At 39.9% G+C, this 25,271-nt stretch overlaps 1 protein-coding gene across 2 annotated transcripts in view; it reads right to left on the bottom strand.

Annotated features, from left to right (window-relative positions):
* Window positions 1-24,380, bottom strand: part of LOC103481675 (leucine zipper tumor suppressor 2) — a 28,080-nt gene extending 3,700 nt beyond the window's left edge. Inside the window, exons 1-5 of one of the 2 annotated variants that reach the window (XM_081600909.1) lie at window positions 24,145-24,380; window positions 10,963-11,099; window positions 1,521-2,063; window positions 313-909; window positions 97-219 (exon numbers count right to left, since the gene is read on the bottom strand). In XM_081600909.1, the coding sequence (XP_081457035.1) occupies window positions 97-219; window positions 313-909; window positions 1,521-2,036 (1,236 nt within the window). In that variant the 5' untranslated portion in view covers window positions 2,037-2,063; window positions 10,963-11,099; window positions 24,145-24,380. Of the gene's footprint in view, window positions 1-96; window positions 220-312; window positions 910-1,520; window positions 2,064-7,224; window positions 7,573-10,962; window positions 11,100-24,144 lie in introns of those variants that run through there. The other variant, XM_008437314.3, reaches the window with a different exon arrangement.
* Window positions 24,381-25,271: the final 891 nt, after the last annotated feature.

Here is a 25,271-nt window from a genome sequence, read left to right as displayed (position 1 = left end):
TTTGGAATGATTTGAAGTTTGGTGATGATAAATTGAGGGTTTCGATTATGTGCGAGGTTTGTTGGTTTACTCTGAAGCACAGGTGTTTGTTCTAACCTGCAGCTGCAGCACCTGTTGAGCACGCTGGGCCTTCTGAGACGCCACCTGCATCCTGGTGGCACAGCTCTGTCTCAGCTCCTCCAGCTCCAACTCGAAGCGCTTCTGCTTCTCCTCGTAAACCTAAAGCGTGACAAAGGATTACGCTGGAATCTGTTATCGGGACAAGGGATGACTTCTAGCAAGTCTAGAAAAAGAGTTTTGATTCGAACAAACCTGGCAAATAGCAGCTTCGTTATCGTCCAGGTTGTCTTTGAGTTGCTGCAGCTCCAGCTCCCTCTCCCTCAGTTTGTCCTCCAGGTCCCTCACCACGCCCTCGTAGCTCTCCACGGGGCCGGGGGAGCGTCCGCCGGACCCGCTGTCGGACAGAGGCTGACCCCGGCCGCTTATGGAGCCAGAGCCCGTGCTCTTACTGGAGGACGAGCGGCCGCTGTCTGAGTTGGTGTGTCCGTGCGTGCCGACCGATGGGACGCTCCTTATGGGCTCCAGGTGACCTGTAGGGACCTCGGCCGACGCAAGACTGTAGGTGGCACCGTTGTAAGGCGGCAGGCTGGAGAGGGAGTTGCGGCCCGAGTCGGACAACGAGCAAGACTGGCTGCTGCCGCTGCTGGCGTTGCGACCGCCGCTGTAGGAGCTGCGTTTCTCAGAGCAGGACGGGGACACCTCCCTGTGGGCGGGGCTGAGCAGGTTCAGGTTGTTTTGGCCTTCAGGGGCACTGGCACCGTGGCGAGGGGAGAGATACTGCATGGCGGAGCGGCTCTTGGGAATGACAGGTTTGAAGGCAGTGGGCCGCAGCACTGTTTTCTCCATGTTCTGGTAGAATACGAAACAGCAAAAAATGTAGGAAAGGGGAGAAGAAAAGAGTGACAATTTAATTAATTTAAATTTAAGTAACAGAGCAAACGATATTAGACATGGCAGTCCAGGTATGTGTACTTTTGAAACAATACACCCAGCAAAGTTTAAACAACACAGCCCCTGTTTCAGGGATCAAAAAAGGCTGTAACTGAACATATCAGAGACCAAATAAACTAACATTGGCAGGAATTTATTTGTGAAATAAAGCAAAGTAGAATCCGTTCAAAGGTATTTTCTTCTGGCCAAATACATTTTAGCTATGAAGAACATGAATGCATGTCACTTCAAATGGCTTATCCTACCAAATATTGCAGAGGTCAGTTCCCACAGTGACATTACACACTGATACTGCAATCACAATTGAAATTCGATAGGTTGTGCAGTTCTAATCCAAGTCCTAATGCTGCAAAAAATATTTTTAAAAAATCTACCATTGATTATTATTTCAAGAACAACGTAGTCAAAAATAAAGAATGATAATAAATAATAGCCAACTAAAATAATATATATTTCTCATTATTATCCGTTATTTCCTGACTGCTGTGTTTCTACCGGTAAACTCTCACCTTTTCCAGTTTTCCTGACACTGGGATGAGTCTCGGAGGAGGTCCGCCCACGTTCCCATTCAACCCGAGACCCTCTTTAGTCTCTTCCAGCTCGCTTTCCAGGCTCGGAGGTCTAACGAGGTTGTCGTTCCAGTCCCCCACATAGTCCTCGTTTATATAAGTATAGTTCCCATTCCGACACTCCTTCTCCAGTCCTCTGCCAGATGTTGTGGAGTTCTGTTTCTTCGGCGGTGGGACGTTTTGCAGCAGTGGGTCTCTGGGTGACTCGGAGCCTAAGCAGGAAGCCCCCGGCGTTGGCCGCCGACCTCTGCCCACCAGCTCTACAGCAGAGCGGTGGTCCTGGTAGGGATTGGGACGTGTGGTGACGAGGCTACTGCCTGAGCCCATTGGGTCCAGAATGGGTGGCGGCAGGTGGATGGGGGGTGAAGGGCCAGACTGGTGTCGTCGGCGAGCTCCTCCACTGTGGCTGGGGGTGTGGGGCTCAGCAGATATGGGGAGAGCCTGAACCAGGGCCATGGTGGCAGCTCCGAGGGGTCACTTGCACTAAGAGAGGAAAGAAAGTTGGAGATAGAGGCAAAAAAAAAACATAAGACCTATAGACTCTTGTAGGTTCAGCATAACATTGTCCTACTTTTACTGAAGTCAGATTCTGAAGTAACTAACTGACCCCTGAAGATATGCTGTGGATTCCAGTACCAAAAAGTTAGCAGTCAATCCTTTAAGTCATGTACGTTGTTAGGTGTGTCCATTGATTGAATCCGTTGGTCCAGCGTATCCCTCATGGTTGGATTGAGATGTGGGGAATTTGGAAAGCCACCACCATTCCAGAACCATTTTTGTGCTTCTGTAAGGGTGCATTATCTAGTTCAGGGGTATGCTAATGCTAATGACCTCATTATTTGACTCAGGTGTGTTGCAGGACACAGGTCCTCGGGGTGTGGATTTGAAGATCTAGTTGAAAGAAGTCATCAAGGAGCAATGTTTGCATGATAAGTCAATGGTCAGCAAGAATGCTTAGGTAGGCGCTACCTACCAAAACAATTCACAAGGACAGTAGGACCCAAGGTGTCCCAGCAGAGCATTGCCTAAACCAACACACTGCCTTCATTTAGAAAATGTTTTGATATTTTCCAAATGTCCTGCTTTTATCTAGGAAATACAATTCGTACACTTTCTGTTTCTCAGTCGTCAACACCGTTTTTAGTTCACTGCAAACATTATGCGGTAAACTACAGCCTTAAAAAATTCCACACACACAGAGAACCAGGACGGGGCCATTCAGTAAATTCAGCCAAGCAGCGCAAACTTTGGCTGCAGCCACAAGGCTTCTGAGTCAACGCGGGGAAGGCCTGATCCGAGACGTAAAACTTTGACCGACATGCTGGCAATTTTCTTCAGAGCAGCAAAACGCTACAGTCTCCAAACATCTAATCAGTCGTGGTAGCAACTGAAAATTTACAGCTGTGGATAATCCTCCAACGGTGCAGCACAAGGAGAGAGGAGACAGGTTAAACCTGCTGGGATACTTTAATGGCCAAACATTCCTGAGCAAATCCGTCTACATGTGGGAATAATATGGGGGAAAAGTCAAACTCACCTGTTTATTCCGTCACCTTCACAGGGCAGAAGGTAAATACTGACATCATAAGACTGACAACAGATTTTTTTTGTTTTTTTTTTGTGGGTGACTGCTGAATTTTTGTTTGGTGAACAATGGCCAACGGGATACTTGTTAATGAAGCCATGCTGTGTTTAAAAACATAAACACGGTGAGTCAGAATATGAGGATATCCGACATGCGGGTGTGTCTTGTTCTAATGTTTCAGATGACGGAATGCCATTTTTTTGTCACTTTACTTCCTCTGTAACCCTTTTATCCTGAGAAACTCTTCATGTATTAAGATCTGAAGTAATATCACAAACTAGCAAAGACGGTAAACGAGGTAGAAGAAAAGCTGACAGCTGGAATGCTGGGCGGACGCATTTCTGGAGCAGAGCAGCAAAACAGAGGCCAGACCAAGTACCTTTCCAATGTGCCAACTTTGCAACACGCCTATAAGGCCACTTGTATGATTTGACTGATTAGGAAACGTTAATCGGCGCCCTTTAAGCCTGGCTGATCCCTACTTCGACTCTGAAGTGACTGGGACAAACGGGGTTCTACAGTGTGTTATGATGCATGGAAAAAAACAGGACTACATCATGCGAGTGCATTCTTGGCTTGTTTTTTTCCGTTTTGATACAATGGTAAAGACCAAGTATTCTTAATAAATGGAAGTATTATTAGCTGGGACATGTGGAGCTGTTAAAGAGTTTCAAACAAATGTGCTACAGAGATTAAACTTGTGAAGATCAGCTGTAGGCCAGCAGCAGAGAAGATGCTCCACAAAGCGCTCAGTTTGGAACCGTTACTGTACATATTCCTCACTTTTCTTCGTGCACAGTTCCTGTTTGGACACTAGTGCCACAAAGTCCCCAATAATACATTTGGATGAACGCTTACTGTCCTTTACGCCCATACCTGATACAGATCTTAGTGACCAAGATCAGACACTCAAGGAGTTTAACAAATACATCATCTTGCAGTTGTTTTTATTGGATCATTCCTTCTGATCAAGAAGAGTCCATTGCTGTTCAGAGAGAAATGAATGAGCTCTAATCCCTGAGGAAACTATGCAGGGCCCCTTATAAGCAAAGCATAAGGGTCTCGACTGTTTTTAAAGCCTCTACCATGATCATGCAGTCCTGGTTTCCCTTTTGTTGTCATAGAAACGAGGGCCTCAAACATTAAAGAGGGGAAAGAAAAGGGAGGGGGGAGGTGGGTCAGAGGGCTGACAGAGAGGCCAGGACCCTCCTTAGCATCTTAAAAACTTGAATCATTTTATGGCTCTTGCAGTCGCCCATACGAGGCCTAATGGAAAATAAATGGATATTTACAGCTAATGACTAAAAGATGGATGTTTGCTCTCTATTACACAGAGTAGAGAGCAAAACACTAAACCTCAAGCAGAGCTCCAAGTTTTACAATATGACAAAAAATATGGTTGTAAAATTAAATAGGCAATTTACACCCACTGTTTTAAACAGTCAAAAACCTATTGAAGCAATTACTGCAAATAGACCCTGACAGTAACAACAACAAACACGGTACAGCATGTAGGCGACATTTCAGCTGCCCACATAAAGTCTACGTTGTCAGCTGATTCTGACGGAGCAGACTGTTTTTGTCTGGGGAAAGCCTTTAAGGGTTTTAATGCCTTTCAGTCACTCCTCCGACCGGAGGAATGTGTGCTGCTCCAGCTGAGGAGAGCAAACAATTAACCCGAGATGTTATCTTATGCTTTATCACAACTAAAAGAAATGCAAAGAGCCTCTACTGAATTTGTTGTAAGATTGATTTAACTGAGCAGAACAAGGAACAAGAACACGATGAACAGGAAGGAAAGACCATCCTGTTGACATCCAGTGGAACATTAACCATTATTAGTGTCCTGCTAAGCCTGCTTCCCTGGTCAACTAGAAACACTTCACAGGATGTCACACGAAATCCACTAGACAAATACATTTTAACAACACTGTTCCCTTTTGAAATGGACAGGGAGAAGGTCCAGATCCACTGGATGATGTGAAAGTAATTTGTAAGATGTTAAATGTAAGTAGCCTTCTTTTAGCCAGCTGACCAGCAGTGTCACCAGCAACAGGAATATTAACAGCTGAAAGGAATTCTGGTTACAGAGTCACTTTTTCAGGCTTCCAACTAAAAATGACTGAACTGTAAAGTCTGTTGATATTAGTGCTTCTTCACTTATGCTTAGTTTAACTTGACGTCAATGACCAGTCTGTGCGTCTCTCATTTTTATCTAACAGGAGATTTGAACTGGATTAAATAATTTGCAATTAGGGAAAAAAAAACAAAAAACTAGAAGCTACATCTAACTCATCTTATTCCTCATGTTTAAATGATGCCTCAAAGCACAACGTTGAGAAGTTTTTGCTGGGATTTCAGTTTGCAGATTCATACATTCACACATAAAAATGTGAAAAGGTCTGCTCTAAAATAACTGCAGTGTCTTACTACAGTCTCTCAGCTAGGAAACACCAATCCACACACAGTAGGCCTTTATAAATGTATATTTACTGGCAAGTAGAGTCACTTCCTGTCTGGCTGTGCCTGAGACTGTGTCATTACAAGTGTTAGAAATATAAAAACTGGATTACAGGAGCGGTTTTTATGAGTACAGTGCATACCTCAACTCCAGCATCACACAAACCTGCTTTGACCCAAACCGAAGGAGCTTAAGCTAAATCCCTCTTTATTTGCGCCACACCATAAACACATAGCCACAGAAGCTAAAAATACGCCTCGCACCAGGTAAAACATTGAACGTGCCCCAATTGAAAATGTCAGCCCTCAACAGGGGCTTCACCTTTCGAGAGCCTCAAGAGGGACATTTTCTGGAAGAGAGAGCATCTTAAGTTTTCTGCAAGGAACGTCTGTATGTCTGGAGATCCCCTCCTCCACTCTCTGACCACTTAAAACTTCTGAATCTCACTCTGTACCCCCACCCTCTCCCACCTCTTTATTCTTCTGCCTCTCTTCAGAAAGTGGAACAGAGGGCAAAAGTGTGACAATGCTATTTTGGTTCCGACGACAACCCAGCTTTCTGCAGCCAGACACCTCGCAGACGGACCTGACAAAAACTGCAGCCACAATGAAACATGTAAATATTCCCAAGTAAGGCTGCTAACGATGCTGATGTTGATGCTAATTAGCTGCTGGCAGGATGTCAAAACCATGTTTACTGACATTTCTTGCAGAAAAATTATGTGGAAAGCTGCAACAGTTAATGCGTCTCTTTACATTTCTGTATCCAATAGAACTATCTTCTTATCTTCTTTGTATTTTCAACGTCATTGATTTTTCCAGGAATATTCACCACACTTAACATGAATACATTTCTCTTGTATCACCTTAAGTACTGCACGAATTGCCAGTAAAGTAGCTTTGCATGCAAGCTGAAGTCTCTGACTACTCAGATGGTATTTTCTTTGCACTTCTTCCCTCCAATGCTGATTGGATCAATGGTCATGGTTAATGGTAATGCAGGTGCATGCAGTGTTGGGATAACTGGCTTCTGTGGTTGTTTTTTTTTTTTGTCCCCCCAAAATCCAGGATTTTTTCCTCACATGGATTAAATATTTTGGAGCAGCTGCACAGGAAATAACTAAACCATTGAAAGATGATGTCGATTTTAAAAACGGCGAATAAAGAAAAAGAAAACAGAAGTAGAAATATTTTTAAATAGTTATGTCTCTTGAAAGTTTGGTTTTTCAGCAAGTTGAGTAAGTTTGTTAACTGAAAAAAAAATGTTCTTAGTTTTAGTATCAAAAAGGTTTCCATATGAATGTGACATAAAATAGATGCTTTTGTTTCTAAGGAGCTGAAACTGAATTTTAAAAAGCTCATTTGTAAAAAGTAGCTTGTATTTTATACCGACACAAGATCGGAGTCGCTTACATAGCTTTCTTTCCCTGCCACAACTTTAAAAAGCCATTTTTTGTGCAATAAACCTGCATGATTCCCACGAACCAACTGCACAAGTATAAAAATGAACCAGCCGTACAAACATCCTGTCTCTCTTGCTACAAAAGTAAATAAAGGCAGCGATCCATTTCTCCAACAGTCCAACCCTCAGTTTCTTACCCCAGTTTGTTCCTTGCATGGCTGCTTTGGTGTCAGACCAGCTCCTCCTGATAACCTCAGCCTATACCACAACGTTTCTAAGATGTAAGCTCGCTCCCTCGCTATGTTCTGTTTCTAAAAGCCACCCTCCCTCAAAAAAAAAAAAAAAACCCAACAACCTCCAAATCCCCCTCCAAAAAATAAAAGAAACAGCTCATTCTCAAGACAAATGCCACCAATGTGAATAAGAGCTCAGTCCCCTCCCCTTCCTCAGCTTTCATACGTTCCCTCCTCCTCTTCCTCACAACACAGCCCAGCCTCTCCCTAATACAGATACACCTCCTTCTCCCTGCTTCAGTCCTCTGCCATTTCCTCTAGCCAAAGAAACATCAGCAAAGCCCTGAGATTCCTTTGTTGGACAAGAGAATAAAGAGAAAGGAAAAAAATGAATAGCTGTGGGGAAAAAAACAGCTTTGAGTTAAAAACTATTTAGCTCTTTTCACTGCTTTCAGTTCTTTAAAAACAAAAACAAAACAAAAAAAAAAACATACAGGCACCAAGGATAAAGCCGGAAAGCTGACGCAAGACAATTTCTCTTTCAGAACCAGAATATGAGAGCGTTCAAAATATTTCTTCCTAGGCTTTTTGTTGAGTGGTGAATGAAATATCTCTTCAAATACCCTCTTGCGTCTCAGTGATTTATTTGTCTTTATTCTTACACACCTCACAGATACTGGAAATGGCTCATTTTTAGTCTCTTGATTTTATCAATCGCGGCTGAAACTTTAGTGTTGTAAACTGTTAAAATAGAACAGCAAGAATACTATCAACTAGAAACTGATGATAATTAAAATTTTTCATGAACTTGAAAAACTGACAAAGTTTGTTATTTGAACCGTTTATTTTCCATTGGCTTCATGAGACATTCAGTAATTATCAATTTAAAATGACTAAATGGTTCATCAATTATAAATTTATGGGGCTCCGACTGTAAACACCGTCAGATGTATAGCCAGAGATACTTAGCGTATTTTCCGCACTATAAGGCGCACCGGATTATAAGGCGCACCTTCAATGAATGGCCTATTATAAAACTTTTTTCATATATAAGGCGCATAGAATAGACGCTTCAGTTTGGGTTGCCAAATTGTTCTGTACTCTATTATTACACATCCACATTTGTGGCATCAATAAAAAAAATTGTTATAAAAGTTTAACTATCCATATTAAGAATTTCTTTTGAAAACTGCAGCAAATAATGCCCACAAATACAGCTGTATCTCACATATATAAACATTTTCAAATTCAGTCGCTAAAATCTGAACAGCTGTATGCATTAGCTATATACCACTCAAAATACCTTTATTTTGTAAACCAGCATCTTCTCCAAATTTAGCAAAAAGAGATGGTGTAATGTGTGTAACTGATCAGCTCCAACAACAAGACTGGGGATAAAGTAGGGTAGAAGAAGTAGGCTAGGTCCTGCTACAGACTTGCACACAAATCTGTCCCTCATTTCTGCTCCCTTTCCCTGCTCCCAGAAATGGGTCACATTGGAGGAACAAAGTTTGTCCTTGAGCCCTGTGCAGGAGCGGGAGTTCACGGTCATTCTTGGCGGTGATGTCTCGATGGGAGGTCTGCGTAGAACTGAATGTGCCACAAGCAAAGCCCCCATGGAGCTGCAGCTAAAGCGATATAAACCAGAATTCAATACAGAACAACAAACATCAATCAGCCAGCCCAAGGCCACCAGTGCTGGCACAAAGAGGCAGGCTGGAAATCACCTCTGTGAATGCTACCATTAACACCACTTCTTTATAGGCGGGGGGGGTGGGGGGGAGTTACGTGACTCAGCCCCCTTTGAGGGAGCGGATTTACGTACCAGGGCAGAAAAGGAAAATAAATATTGCGTGGCTTTTCTTATTCTGCAGGACATCCACGTTAACATTGCAACAACAAAACAAAAAAAAACACAGTAGGTCTACACTATTTTGAGGATTTAGAAGAATGGTAACAATACTATGGAAGAGAGTACTGCTACTGAAAAAAAAAATAGAAAAAATAATTCTGAATTTAATCTTAGAATTCTGACTTTGAAAAGCAAATGGGCACCTGGGTGGAGTCCTTTTGCTCTTTCATTAAAGAAATGGCGGTTTTGGGAATCCTCAACTATGGAAAAACTGGCTTAAATCCAACATGTTCCTCCAGAAAGTGTGTTGTCTTCCTCCTCAACTAGTATAAGCCCTGTCAATGAGGCAAATGTCACCAATTTTTACCGTGTGTGTGGTGTTCTTTAAGAAATACTCAAGTTTGTTTCATGACAACTATTCATTTTGGAAATGTGGCCTAAATGTCCAAGTTTGGTTTCATCAGGACATCACATATTCTCCAACAAAATTTTAGGGAATCTTAGCAGGCGATTTATATTTTCTTGTCACAAATAAAAAACGGATTCCATCCAGAAACCCTACTCTAAACATGGTGAACACAGAAGATTGCATATTTCACCTGCAGAAAAATGAGACTTTGTAAGAAATCCGTGAGGCACCATTGCTGTATACCAGCATCTTGCCAGCCTTCTTCTCCAGCTTCAATCTACAACTTTTCATTTAATCTGTTATGGTATATATGTTAGCATGGATTAATTTTGAATCTTTTCCTGATACATTTGCACAATGATATACTTTTTATCCACTTTAACCCATTTTTAACCTGGATTATGTAAAGATGTGGAAGAGCAAATGTCAGCAATTCATCATGTTAGACGTGAACTGAAGACTGAATGAGGTAACTAAATCAAAAACTGATTCGACATTGATTTTTTTTTAGGGGTTTTTACTCCAATCCAGTCAAATTGCGACATATTTTCTGTATTTTTTTTTTTTCATATTACATTATTTTTCTGATTGTTTTAAGTTTTAAGATTTTTTTTACACCCCTAATTTCTCTGCACCTCAAAAACAATGTCTCTTGAATCAGAGATTTGCATACTTTTGAGTCTGGCACAATCCAAACGGATGCTGAGAGGGGCTAAATTTCTAAGAACTCTGGCCACAATTCTGCGTCATCTCCATCTCTTGTGGATGCAGTGCAGGTGATCATCCATCACAGAAGCAGATGTCATCTCTCTGCGGCCCATCAGCCTGCTTCCATCCATATTTTCATAACAAGGGCTCCGACGTGGGACTAGAAACTGGCAGAAAGCTAGGCCATCCATCAGCGTCTGCCCTGTCTCGGCATGGGGACATCATTCCCATTGGATGCTGCAGCTAAAACTGGCGCCGACCGGCCCATCTCTCTCGGACCGCTTGTTTCCATAATAACCCACCAAGGCCCAAAGCATTACGTGGACACCTCAAGATTAAAACAAATGAAAAAATCTGAGCCGGTGTCACGGAGTGGTTCATCAGTCTCAGACCCAAATAAAAAGAGATTGAAATAAGCTCCCATAGTAAGTCCAGTCATAAATCCACACTGTAGCTGTTCCGAGTTGGCAGGCACTCGACTTAACCACAGTTCTGATTTACTGTATAATGTGCCAAAGAGATTAGATTTGCGCCTTGAGCTCTGGACTTACAGCAATACCCCCATGCTTGATTAAGATCCATTCTGCTGCACACTCGCACAGCAGAAATCTGTTAACGGTCACACAGGAGGAGTACTGCATGCCAAAACATTGCCAGTAAGATGTCCTGAAGTGCCGTTTTAGAATCATCTGTTCAGAGCGAAGTCAGATTTTAACTAGAAGTCAGCACTTACCTTTCAAAAAACGACCTGTCTTCAGCTTCTGATGGCCTCCGATGAACACGTACACATCTGGTGAGCGTGGCGGTAACTCACACTGGTGAGAAACTTCATTTTTTCACCCCCCTCCTTCGCCTCGATGTTCTCTCAGACTGAGGGGAGACGAAAAAGAATAAGCATATTATTCAACAGAAGCAAAGCAGTGAGGTAAACAGCGCTGTGGAGAGCTGGAAAACCTGAAATGTGACAACAGTGTTTATAGAAGTCAGCAAGAAAGAGGAAAATCTGAGTCAGAGTTGTAAAAAACAAAAAAAAAAAAAAGAAAAAAACGCTTCATATGCAGGAAGGTTAAGACTGAGGGGGAAATTCCATGTCCGCACGAGTGAAGACCAACACTAAAACTGTAAAACCCTGTTCGCAAACAAATGGCTGGTGTGTAAAATCTAAATGTTAACAGCTGGAAGTAACTTTTCAGTGTTTCTACACATCTTTGTCACACTGTTGAATAATTTTTTTTTTAAGTTTCATTTCATTAAAAGAGATGAGGCCAATCTGTTCCGATATGGCTGCTATTAAAAAGAGCTTTGCCAAGATAGCACTGGTATAGATAATTACATAAAATACACACACAACAGGTTTCCCACCCACATTCCACATGTCCTGATCGCTGTTGCGTTTCCCACTTCAGAGTGGACCTGGTGATGTTTGGAGAAGTTAATTAGCCCTCTGAAGCTACTTAGCTATCAATATGAAGATGTTTTAACTTTCAGAGGTTTGGCCTGATTTGGGGTATTTTTCAATCCTTCTAATTTTGCCTTTATAGGAGTACACAAAAAACTTGATTGAAAGAATTTGAAACCCTTTCCCAGTTCGGAGGCATCTTGGTTCATATGACTCAGTCAATTTGCCCCTTTTGCCTACTCTTATACTCGATTTGGTACCTTGTTATAAAGTCAAATGTTCCAGAAACAGTATTTATTCTTTTATACATATTTTTATTATTCTTTTGAATTAAAAAATATGTCCTTTAACATTTTTTGCTATGTTGTCGTAAGTACCATTATAACAACAGTTTTCTTGACATACCTTGATATACCTCTGAGGCCATACTGTGCCATTTAGTGAGAACATGGGTAACACTTTATTTGAAGGGGGTGAATAAGCCTGACATGACACTTTCATAAATATGACATAACACATGTCATGAACATGAATAAGCCTTCATGAATATTTATGACTGTTGTCATAAAGCGTCATTCGGTAAATTATGACACTTTTAATACAAAGTTGACATTATTCAAAATGTCTTTGTTATGACAACTTGACATTAAAAAATAAATCATTACTGTTTAAACTTTACCTTTAATAACATAAAGTTACCTAATTTTTAAAGTGCAATCAGTAATACTTTTATAACTAATTTATATCAGTAATGAAGCCAGTGCTACCAGAACATGTTTTATTTATTTATTTTCTTTTGTAAATGTAAGAAATTAAAATGAGTCTGACCAATACTTTGGCATTTTTTGCCCCAACTCCAGGTCGCATAATCAAACTTTACAATCAAGACATCAGTAAAAGCAGACAGCATAACATAGTTTGCTATAAACCAAAAAATAAAACCTTGCATTGCTGTAATACCACTCAAAAAGCACAAATGTGTTTTAATCCCTATTCCATTATTTTGGATTTAAAAAAAGGAAACTGTTGTCAGACGTGTGAAACAGAATGAGGAAGGTAGCATCTGGTCAGTGTGTGTTCTGTTTATCAGCAGGATCAGGGGATGTTTGCTAAAACTAACGTTACCAACTGCCAACAGGGACAGTGTAACTTAAGACCATCAGCTCCTCCATCTGTGGCTGACGCACCACAAATGTACGTTAAAGAGACAGATGGAAGTGCTGAGGACAGCGTGGCTGCCCACATGTAATGTGGTTCGACAGAAAGAAAGGCTTTAGAGCGTCTTTCTGAATGTTGCCCAACAGGGCCGAGCGGCAGAATGAACTCGGCGGCCTGAAAAGTAATGCCCTGAAGCGTTTGTTTTAAATGTTGACGAGCTGCTTTACATAGGAGAAACAGGTGTTTTCTCTAAGAGGGTCACACCCCTCACCTGCTTTTCCAAACAGACTGGGATAATCCTTATTAAAATGAAAGGCCTAACAGCAGAGAAAGAGGGACTTGCGGCAGAATGTTTACTTGAAACGGGAGCTTTAAAAATTGTTTAATGATTAAACGATTTATTAAAACGTCGTAAACCTGAAAGTTTTGATCAATAAGGAGAGCCTACTTTAGCTATGAACGTAATTTAAAAGTGAGAGCATGCTGTACTTTAGTAGATAAACGCATCTCGACACCTCTCACTACGTTGCCCTTCAATTTCATTGAGCACAGCTTCTAACTTCTGTTATGAACAGAGGCTCATCTTATTCAGAATCAGAATTTTCTTTCAGTTTCCTGCTCATAAAGCTACTCCACGTCAAAAAAAAAAAAAAAAAAGTCAAGTTGCCACCAAATGAATGAAACACAGTACTTTACCCCTGTGGCAATTAGACTTTCAACAATTAAGCCCTAAATAAAAGCTTGTAAGAGATCAGAATAGAGCACAGAATTTGGTCCAAAACCTGTCTCTGCTCATCCAAAGAGGGCAGACAGAGGGAAATGGGACACAGATTAGAGCTTAATCTGGAGGCAAAAGGTTTACCAGTGCTCCAGCATGCGGACTCTACCAAAGAACTGCAAATGACAAAAAATAAAAAAGAAAAAAAGAAAGCAGAAAAGATGACATGGAGATATACAACATTTTAGGAGTCAATACTAATTTCTGGCCTAAAAGTGCTGTATAAATTATTTGCGCCATCAAACATTTCTGTTTTTTGCTTTTCTGATTAACGTTGGTATTGAACATGATCTCAATAAATACTTCATGCTGTTTTCAAGTAAGAATTTTCAAGTATCTCCAGATACTGTAGTGCAGCTGAACCCCTCGAGTAAAACACAATAGTTACGTGGAGAGAGATAAGACTTTCAGCTGCTTCCGTTCATCACTTAATGTTTCCAGATAAAGAGTGCTATTCTGGACATTTGGGAGAAACATGTGCCCACGCACATCAGAGTAACAGCATTGGAAAGAACAAAAGAAGCAAGTCGCATCGTCTAATCAGGGGTGCTCAATACGTCGATCGCGGAAAGGTTTTGAGTCGATCTCGGCACCAGGTGACAAACTGAAGCCGCCAGGACGCTGAGGCCAGCACTTCCTCTTCTGATAGGCTTATCAAAAATATTCACCAAGATCCTAAACGTTTGTAGCTTAATTAAAAAAGAATAATTATAAAAAGTCAACGAAACATGTTAAAATTAATAATCTCAGTAATTATTGTTTCAACAAGGTGTTGTGCAATTCTGTGCGTTTCGGTTCCATTAACAAAAAAAAGGGGAAAAAAGCGACTCAAAGACCAACTGAGAGCAAAGCAGGAGTTTAAATTAGCTACTCAACCACCGCTGTGTTCATGAGGCTTATTAATAATCGAGAAATAAATATCAAGCCTGGAAACCTGATATCGTAACGGACTGAATGTTTTTAATATAATCTTTGCTCGGCTTGCGGGGTGCAGGCGGTTGCCACGGCAACGGGTGTGCTTAAACGACAGACTGAGAGTAAAAAGGTAGGAGATGTTTCCAGTTGATAGTCTGTTCGGGTTGTTTTACCTTTGTTTACCTTTGCTGTGGCTCATTACACCTGCTGTAGTTTCTCAACATTCAATAAACGACAAAATTGGACTAATTACCTCGTTCGTTTGTGAGCATACATCACAACAAACATCAAATAGGACAAATATATTTCATTAAGTTTTAACAAATTCTACCACGATAATTATGTGAAATTAAATTAATTATATCCCGACTTCAGAAGATTTGCCTATACCTTTACTGGGCTCTTTGGTTCCTCCTGTCAGTCTGTAGTTTCTCATATCGAGGTCATCAAACCAAATTTCAGATCCACCATGACTGACTGACACCTGCTGGTGTCAGGTTAGCAACCAGCTTCTGACTGAGAAACCAGTAACAACCTCCCAGTGTCAGAATCTCACTGAGGAGATTAGGTTTTCTGTCATTTTATTATTTCTGCTATAACTGATGTATATTCGCATATAAAATAAGTCAATAGAGTTTAATTTGCAATTTTTATGTCCTTGTGTCATGAGGTAGATCTCAGGCGGCTGGTGAGAGAAAAAGTAGATCTTGCTCTCAAAACGTTTGGGCACCCCTGGTCTAACTCAATGCAGAGAGAGTTTTATGTAAACTGTAATTTGTCACGAGCCGTCATTTGGAGAATTACAATCAGTCACTGTGGAGAATTACAAGCAGACCAGGCTGGTCACAGAGCTCTTAAATCCCTGAATAGGGTGCTTGGCTTGCTAGGTCTCCAAGTCGATACTCAGGTCAATTTTTCTACCAACTTCCTTCTAATCACTGAGACTTTACAATCATGACTTTTATCTTGGGCAGCAAGTGTAACATTTATTGATGCCGAAGTTCAGCTGTGTGTACATAACCTTGGTAAAATATTGTGAATAACGATCTGAAAGTTAAAAATGAGGACATATGCCTTTTGGAATAGAGTGATTTCTGACTTCATCACCTATCCACGCTTGCAGCACTAAAGTTTATTGCTCTTCTACAGTTCAACCACGTGACAATGGTTCCGGTCAAGTTAGCAAACTCAATGCAAAAACATGGCACCATCACAACCGGATGAAGGCCAGGAAGGGGAAGTGGTGGAGCAAAAAGGACAGCAATGACAGCATGCTTGATGTTTACATACTAAGCTTGGGTTTAAGTGTGGCAAAGAGCAAGGCAACAGTGTAACAAGCACTCAGAACTCCTGCTACAACACAAATATTTATTTGAAAGGGGATAAACTGGGCAGAGGGTGGGAAGTCAGTCCACAGGGAAAACCAGCATGCCTGACAGCCCACATGGAAAACATTACATTCCATCTTAAATGGCTCAAAAATCCTTGTATTTTCCGCAGACATCCTCATTTAGGATCACTCAAGCCAAACCTCAAACATCCTCCGACATCTCAGAAAACCAATGAGGGAAAACCGCTCCTATAGTTCAGGCTGACCATTAGGTGGTGCTTTTTTTTCCTCTCTCTTTTTTTCTCACCATTCCTTTATAATAAGGTTCATATGGTAAAACAGAGATTACATTTCCTATTCAGCTTTTTAATCACGCGATTGCTAATAACTCTAATGCACCAACTACACAGCCATCGAAGCAACTCTGATTAGTCTGCTAAGAACACACGGAGACTGCTGACAGCTCGAACAATAACCATCCCTCGTCTCATCGGAGCTCCCAGATAGGACCAACGGCTCCCCACGCTCATTACTTCAGATCCGCATCCCCTCTGCCTACGTATGTTCTTATGCAACACAGTGACGCAGCTAACCGTGCTTCCCACCACCCACGTGGATTATGATTCGCACCTCCAAACCACCTCTTCACCCTTCACTCGCTCATCCACCCACCAACCGGCCAGCCTCTCCATTCAAAAAAACAAATAAAATACATTCACTTACAGTACTGTGGAGGTGTGAATCTGTTGCTATTTTGCTGGCATCCTGTTACGTTTAATTTTCTTTTTTCTTTTCCTCCCCACCCTATGTTTTCAAGTAGCAGTACACGTGTTAAATAAAGTGGAGCTGGATGTTGTCATCATGTGTTCGCTCAGCTGGAGAATAATCAGGCCAGAAATCACAGTGACACTGAGGAGAAATGCATTTAAAAATATCCAAAACAACCAACCTCAGGGACGACTCGTCCCACTTATATGACGAAAGTCCAGCTGAGCACCCCCGTTTCCCCCGGTTACGAGAAAACTACATTAAAAAAAAGATGTTGGTACAAGCAGACCTGGTAACGCATAACAGAATTTTGGAAGCGTTTCATTTTAAAGCCATCTGAAAATCACAGTGAAGATGGGTAAGCGATAGATTAAGAACACAACTTTGCTAAGTGTGAAAAAATTAAAACAAGTAGAAGTGAATCCCGCAGAAATGACAGTAAGCAAAGGTCGGATTACCAGTATCAAAATACATCAAGGTTTTAAAATGCGACAGAAATTGCTAATAATTCCTATAAAATGAACAGGGAATGGTTAAAGGGAACAGAGCAGCGATCTTGCATGGAACAGCCACCCTCCTACTTGTTGCTGCACTGCTGGCCAGCTGGCCTAAGGAAGGCTTCTTTTTTCCCCTCACCAACAAGAAAACTGAGAGTTTGGGAAGATTTTTACTGACGATCCTGGTGAGAATATAAAAGTAGAAATATATTCCTTTAATTAAAATAAAGAGCTTTAAAAAGTAAGCATAGCCATTCTCTGTTAAGCAACTGAAGACACGTTGTCTCCCAGCAGATTAAAATTTTACACTAAGCAAACTGACTTGAAATTTACTGAGTGGATTTTGATATTTCTGCTCACCTCTACATTTGCTAAACACCATCAACATTTAATATTTATACGTTTAGCAGCAACCAATTTTTTTAATTAAAAGATTAATTTGCTCACGTTTAACTTTTGTGTTTAAATACCACTATGCTGTAGTTTTACCAGCCCACGTCAAGTGGAAAGAGACCCTGAAACCATAACGAAATGCACAATAGTTCTGTACTCAGTCAGGTTCTAGCAAAACAAGTAATATTTTTAACGTGATGAGCCAGAACATTATACAATACTAACATTGTAATACAACATGGGAATTAATTAGGTCTGCAAGAAAAAAAAAGAAAACCCTGGAGATGACCTGACAGGATCTTTATTTATTTATTTATTTATTTTTGACAACTCCAATATAAATTTGCTTTATTGGTACACATCTACTTCAATCTATGTAATGTTACAATAAAAAGTATAACTATAAAAGAACTAAACACTTAACTAAAATTTCCTTTCATTTTTACATTAACGATTTGCTTTGTTTGCCACTTCTCTGGCCTTAATGAGAAACATTGTGGGCTTTGACGTAGTCGGAGGTATGCAGATGGATTACAGAAGGATGCCAAGCAGCTGACACAACCGAAGAGTAAATAAGCGCCGACACTGACGGCAAGGATTGATGAGCAAAAATGTGAGAAACAAAAAAAAAAAACAACAACAAAAAAACAGGATAAACAACACAGAGCTGGAAGTGAGATATTGTACCGCACAAGAGCACATATGGGCCTCTCCCTGCAGCAGCTGTGAAAGTCATGATCACACTAACTACACCTCTAATCGCAGCTGCTCATGGGAAAAGGTCTTGTTGTTTGTGCTTTTCTTTTTTTTTTTTTTCAGAGCACATCATCATCCACGATTAAAAACAGATGATGCAACAAACTGAGTGGAATATCTTCCTGACAAGTCTTAACGGATCGGAGTAATCTCAAATGCGGGCACACTTCCAAGTGTAACAAAACTGGGACTAAATCTTCTTACAAACCCCGAAGACTGAGCTAATTAAGTCCAACCAACTGAAAAAAAAACTGTTGGGCTTAAAGAAAATGAAAAAAAAAAAAAAAAGTAAAGACATCTACAGGAAGCAATGACACGAAACCTAATGTCACTATGATAAAAACACAATTACTCCAATAAAAATTGGTGGAACTAGACTATGAGCCTTCACATGCTTGGAAAAAAATAATTCATAACTCTTGAAGCTCCCCAAATTCCAAACTTCATTGTAATTTAAACACCCCACCAACCCCCTCTAAAAAAATGTTGAAGTTTGTGGATAAAATGTAAAAGAGGGGATTTGGATATTTTTCCAAAGCACTGCATGTTACATTTTAAGTGTGTAACTTAAACAGAAGCTGCCGATCCCGGTTTAAGGTAAATGACAAGGTTATCTCCCATAGAAGACACATTTTTGACAACATTACGCCAAAGTCAGCTTCCTCCAAGGACACCTTGTCCAAACTATAGCCGATTTCTGTCACGCTTACTTCGCTGTGACCACAGCAGCCGGGCGTCTTATCGGAGCCGTTTACAAAACTGTAATCTAATCATGACTGCAGCAGCTCCGTGAGACTCATTCACAAAGTGACTGCAGGAAAAGAGGCGCTGGAAGGAAGGGGTCGGGTCAGAGGGAGAAGGGGAGGAAACATTTGGGAGTCATTAAGAAAATGAACGGGGTAGAGGTGGAGAAGTGATTGAGTGTGGTTCGCCCGCTTATAATTACTCTGAATGATCTGTCTTTATAAGTACATTTTCTTTTAAAGTCATAATATCGCACAGTATTTTTAAGGTTCTGGGGAAGTTTTTCTATTTTTTTTTTTTAATGATGACATGTTTGTATAACATAAGAGAGAATTTCTTTGCTCAGCAGTTGTTGTTTTTTTTTGGGGGGGGGGAGTTGTTTGTAAATTCGTTTATTTATTTAGCACCAAGTCACAAAAAAAAAAAAAAAAAAACATGTCAGATCAATGACGTGTTGCAAGAAGACCCAAACAGAACCAGCCTCAGTGATTTTGGGGGTGGGAGGGGTTGAGGTGAAAAGCATGATGATTTATTAATCTTGTTTAGAGTGAGAAATTATATATAATAAAAAAACTTTAAAAATTAAGCTGAAACTCAAAAACGCCAGAATAAAATGGTTGAATTGCTTCCTGAGCAAGCAGGCAAGTTTTAAAGTCTTAATAATCACGTCATTATTTACCGTAATATTTCTAAAGCATAGCAATATAATGCAATTGCAATTAAGGTGTTCTCCTTAAAAAGAGCAGCTGGGAAAAGATGTGAAACATACAACGGTTTCTATCCTGGTCGCCTGAATCAAATAAAAAGAAATTAAAACACGTGTTCCTTAACCTGTAGGGAAAATTACTGAAGTACTCTGAAACCAAAACATGCAACTTGTTCCTAGAGACTCAGGATTTTAAGGCCATGAAATATTCACCAATGTGCAACAAACAGCTGTGCAGTCCAGCTGTGGATGCAAAAAAATAAAAAAAATATAAAATCCGAGCCGGATAAGAATGCCAATCCAAATGCTGTGGAGAGGTCACAACCCTTATGCCTCGATAGAGAGGAAAACCTTCTAAATCCTGACTGCCAATGGATGAAAGATGTATTCTTAAACCCGAGTTGCACGGCCACCATACAGTGAAATCTTTTATCACTGCAAGAATATTAAAATAGTTTATCTGAGGGCTAAAATTAACTGTTAGTGTTTTTTTTTTTAAAATAAAAAAACTTTACATACAAGTTAGCTGAAACACCTGGGTATCAGAAAACTGTGATATAAGACAAAAAGTTCAGAGTCTTAGATTTCAAATAAATTCAGCCACATATCAGCTGGTAGGCTGAGCTACTTTCAAGATGTAAAGGTTCAGGTTCCCCTTTTCATTTTTTTTTTTAAGTCTCATAATCCATCATTACAAGACTTGCATAACTGCAGAGACAAAAGTTCTGCAAACGCTGACTCCGGTCTTTTGAGTGGCTTTGATTCACCGCTGTGAAGGCAACAAGAAGTGTGGCATCATTCCAGCACATAAAGGGTGTTTGCCCGGATAAAACTGGAATGTCAAGAATACTGATTTCAGAGTGTTAATTTATGTTTTATTAAACCTGCAATAGAATACAGGTTAAACATTCACAGTAAAGTTAATGTTTGCCTCATCCAGAAGGGATCATATTTAAACAGTACTTAGTTATGGACACTATTCATAAAAAATAAAAAAAATTCTCAAGAACAATTCAGTGTTTCTCAAAAAGCTGAGCTATGCAAATTATGTTTAGTTTCTGAGTTTGCTACACTTAACCATTGCTTCAATACAGACTTATTTGTGGCTGAAATGGACAGACATGACAAGGGGAACAATTTTTTCTCCTCTATTTATAGCCACATTTTTTAAAAAATTTGTTGCCTTCTTGCAGCTCACATATAGGAAAGACAATTTCAATAAATCATTGATTCATCCATTTTTTAAATCAGACTCTGGAAGTAGCAGCATTTCAGCCTCCGTGGTTGACTTGGTTTAGCTGACACAGAGTGCAATGCAGATTCTATCAAAAAGTGCTTTCTTTTAGTAAACGTCAGGGTTATGGACGCAGTGAAGAAGCAAAATAGATCCTGCTTCCAGGATAAAACTAATGTAGAGCATCACGGTGACACAATTGTTGGGAGAAATGAGAGGGCCGACACCTGGGGGAATCGGAGTGAAAATGCTGGTCAGAACCGGAGCAGAAACTTCTAACTTCCCACCAAGTATTGACAGAAATGTTCACATTACGGCAGATGCCAGTGCTTGAAGTCTTAGTTATCACTCCTTTGAAACTTCCTACTCTGCTCTTAGCTGCCTTGTGCTCAATTTTCTGCAATAGTTTTTTTTTTTTTTTTTGAACATGGAATAAATCATAACCTCTGATCCTAAACACTGCTGATAATGAGGTGCAAGATGATGAACGTGTGCTACGTTTTCTTATTTGGGAAAACCAAAATGAGTGGGTGTTGCAATCGAAACTACCGCGGTGTGGGAAATCGCTAATTACAGCTAACAGCCATCTACAGCAGAGTAATTTCCACACAATGAAGGACAGCCTAAACAAAAGGAAGCTTGTAAATCCTCAAACAGCACTGCTCTTGATGTGATGGTCCCTCAGGAAAACTAAAACACAGCCTTCAAGTTGCCTGACAGCTCTCACTGTGTTCCTATTGTTGACTTGTCTCCGAAAGTTTAGCTCTTTTTATTTGTTCAAGGGAAAAGTTTGTGCAGCGCAACAGAAAAGGACAGAGGAACTTGACCCTGAGTTTAAATCAGCTCAAGGACAAAATTCAGAGCAGCAAAAGAGAAGGAGGCTCCATAACTTGAGGTGAAGGGTTTTAAAAGAAAGAAACAACATTTGGATCTAAAACCCATCAGCTGTTTTCCAAAAAAAAACAAAAGAAAAGAGGAGAAAGCCTAACCCACGCAACAAGTAAAAATGTCTTCACCTTAAAAGAAAAACTACAGGAACAGATTAAAATAAAATTTTTAAAACCTTTAGTAGTCAAAAATACCAACCCAGAGAGCATATCTTAACTTGTATGGAGCTATGAGACTGATAAAAGGATCCAATGTGAGGAAGAGAAAAAAGAATAACAGAAAGAAATGATGAACGCATAAACACAAACATCCCCAGCTCCTTAAGGAAAATGGTTCACGCAAGAATCTGGCCTTGTTCTGCGCTTCAGGTGCAGAAATGGAAATCCGACATCCTACAGTGTAGGAGCGTCGAGCTCTCCTCGCTCAGTTTGTTTGTTCGTCTTTCGGATATTCTCATCTTGTTCCAACTATTTGGCAATACTTTACAGATGAGGCAGCTGCTTACGAAAATAGCCTAGGTGCTTTTTTTAATCTCGCTACTTACAGCAAATGAGCACTCCTGGGGATTTTTTCTTTTTTTTTTTTTCTTTTCCTCATGTAAACACTCCACTAGCACTGCTGTGAACTTGTGCATGACAAACGCTGGTAAACAAAAAGGATTACTTTGCTATCAAGTTCACATTTTTTGGAAAATCCAGAGCTGCATTTGTGTTTCCTGCTAGATTTCTCTCTCCACACTTGTCATAGTAACAATGCTGTGCATCTGTATAATGTAAGGAGTGTCTGTGCACAGCATTACAAGGGGAATGACATTTATTTTAGGAATTCACAAACTGTTGTGCCTACAGGGCAAGTTAGTCCGAATAAGCAAAATAGTATTGGGCAACCTCTGCTTTGATGTAATAGGGAGTGTTTTAAGTTTCATGCTCTTGACAAAAGGTTTTTTTTTTGTTGTTTTTTTAAAAGGATCAATGCAGCTAATGGCTGAAATTCTACAAAGTTATTTATTCCTCTGAGACTCTATGGATCTGGAGGTGGAAACATTTCAAGTGACTCATATGTACATCATGTTTGCAGATCTGGTAGAGAGGAGAGATTTTCCTCATTCAGATGGTTGAAACTCGTTACTCACTTCACTACGTCAGATTTTCTGCCTTTACTTTTCTGAAGCTGATCGCAAAACACCATAAAATCAATGCATTATGTGCATTTCATGTGCGTCATGTGCGACTTAAAACAGGGCTCTGCAAACTTAGAAATCATGAATATTAGTTATTTATCCAACGACAACAGTAGTGACAATTCTTAAGCAATCTCCTCCTCTCTTTGATTGTTTTCTTGATAGTTTGTCCTACTTTTTTTAAGCTTTACTTCGCGTTTGCATTAAGATTTTATGTGAATCGAATGGAGTAGTGTTTGCTATTCATGCATATTTAACGTATTTAAGGCTTTTTTTTTTTTTTGCAGTTTCAGGTAGTGGATATAGCAACAACAAAAATGGAAGAAAATGCTCAGGTCAAATGAAATCAAAATGTAATGTTTTGCATACAAATGCACTCTGCACTTCCAGATTATAACATTGAGAATTAGCCTGTTTTCCCCCACAGGTACTAGTTCTACTTTGTAGTGATCTATTACATAAAATCCCAATAAAATCCATTAAAGAATGTTGTTGTAATGTGACAAAATGTAAAAACATTTAAAGGGCACAGAGACACTGCACAAGACATTGTACGCGCCTTCAACGAGGGCACAAACTATTAGCGTTGTACAATTTAAGTTTTGTAGTCATCCAATAGAGTGTGGCTCAGCAGAAATTGTCCCAGGTCTATTTGTTTCTGAAGATATAAGATAAATGAGATTTATTTGGACCTGATAAAAGGTTACTGTTGAACGCTCCTGATAAGGATCACTGTTGAAGCAGAGTCCTGGACTGAAACTATAATCTGAGCAGGAAACTAGTGCGATTACTCGACAGGAGCTTTTTTGTTGTGTTTACATCCACGCAACCTGTCATGCCTGATTCAAACATAGATTACAAAAAAATTTACTAAAAAGCAAGCAAGAAGAACAACGATCTGTAACACGTCAGAGAAGTGCTGTTGGCTTTAAGCAGTACTTTAAAAACAATAAGTTCTTACTTGTTGTACTATTTCATGTCCGATTAATCTAACAAACTGAACCATGTGGAGCTAACCTTTACACCTGTCCACAGGTAATTAAAACTCTGCAGTACAGTAAACAAGTCAGGCATTAACAACTAACACAAACAAAGCGTTTACATATTTATAGTATAATAATTGTTACACAGTTAAAGACAAAATAAAATAAAACTCGATAAAAACATACCATGTGCAGCTTCCCAAGAGACAGTGTTTCCGATCGTCAAAAACTGTTTTGAGAAAAACCTGCATGCGACGTTGATTTTCTTCCGTTCTAAGCGCCTCATCCACAAAGACGGAACAAAGTCAAGGCAAGTGTTGATAAAATAAAATGTTAAACGTCCTCTCTGTAGCTCTGAGGTGTCTCCCTCCGCGTGAAGCGCGTTTGCTGGGTTGAACAGAAACCGCAGGAGTTTTAGAGAGCGGGAGTAAGCTAGCTCGAAAAACTACCAGTTACATCCGGTTCAAACTTTCAAAATAAAAGTCCCTGTAAATTGTGTTCTGATTGGTAAGTTAACATGTTGTAAAGGATTTACAGCAAATGTTTATGTAATTCAACAGCATTTTACGAAACAGAGCAACACAAATTAGTACAAAGTGTGTTGTACGAGATCATTCTATGTGGTTTGAATTAATTCTGTCCCTATAGATAGGCCAATGATTACACCAAAATAAATGCTATAATATACTGTTTGAAATGCAAACAAAACAGAGTGAAAGCAAAATTGATACGCTAATGTTGGTCTCGCCTAACCAAAGATCGTTGTTCAACATGTTTGTTCAACTAGTCTGTTTGGGTAAAGGGCTATGTCACATTACAAATGATCAAGTGGTGGATTTGACAGTGCTCTTGGAGCTGTTAAAAGCTGCTGATGCTGATATAACCGGGATTTCAACTTTACCTAAAAAAGTTGAAAGTATGTATTATTTTCCTATCATTTCACAGTTATTTATTTGGTTTCTTAGTTCATATCACAATTAAATTTCTTGATATTTGCAGTATTAATGGATTAAAACATAAAAGAGTTCAATACTTTGACCTTGTATGAAGGTTAAAATGCACATTTAGTGGTCAACATTTTACGTAAAGTTCAGCAATGACTCTTGCTTAATTCAAACTATTTTCTAACCTTAAAGTCTAAACCTTTTGTGATCTTCAATGCTTTCTGGAATGTGGTTAAAACTGATGCTCAGTTTTGAACATTTGGGCTGTTGTGTTGCACTTAAGGATTTTGAAGGGTCTTTATTTTTACTCTGAATATGCATATGGAATAGCTGGTCAAATAACATAAGGAAACTTTGTGAAATAAATAT

The sequence above is a fragment of the Poecilia reticulata genome, chromosome 19 (genome assembly GCF_904066995.2).
Source record: "Poecilia reticulata chromosome 19, P_reticulata-male-v2, whole genome shotgun sequence".
Taxonomy (NCBI): domain Eukaryota; kingdom Metazoa; phylum Chordata; class Actinopteri; order Cyprinodontiformes; family Poeciliidae; genus Poecilia; species Poecilia reticulata.
The sequence above is the reverse complement of the archived record's forward strand: the minus strand, read 5'-3'. Positions and strand labels throughout refer to the sequence as shown.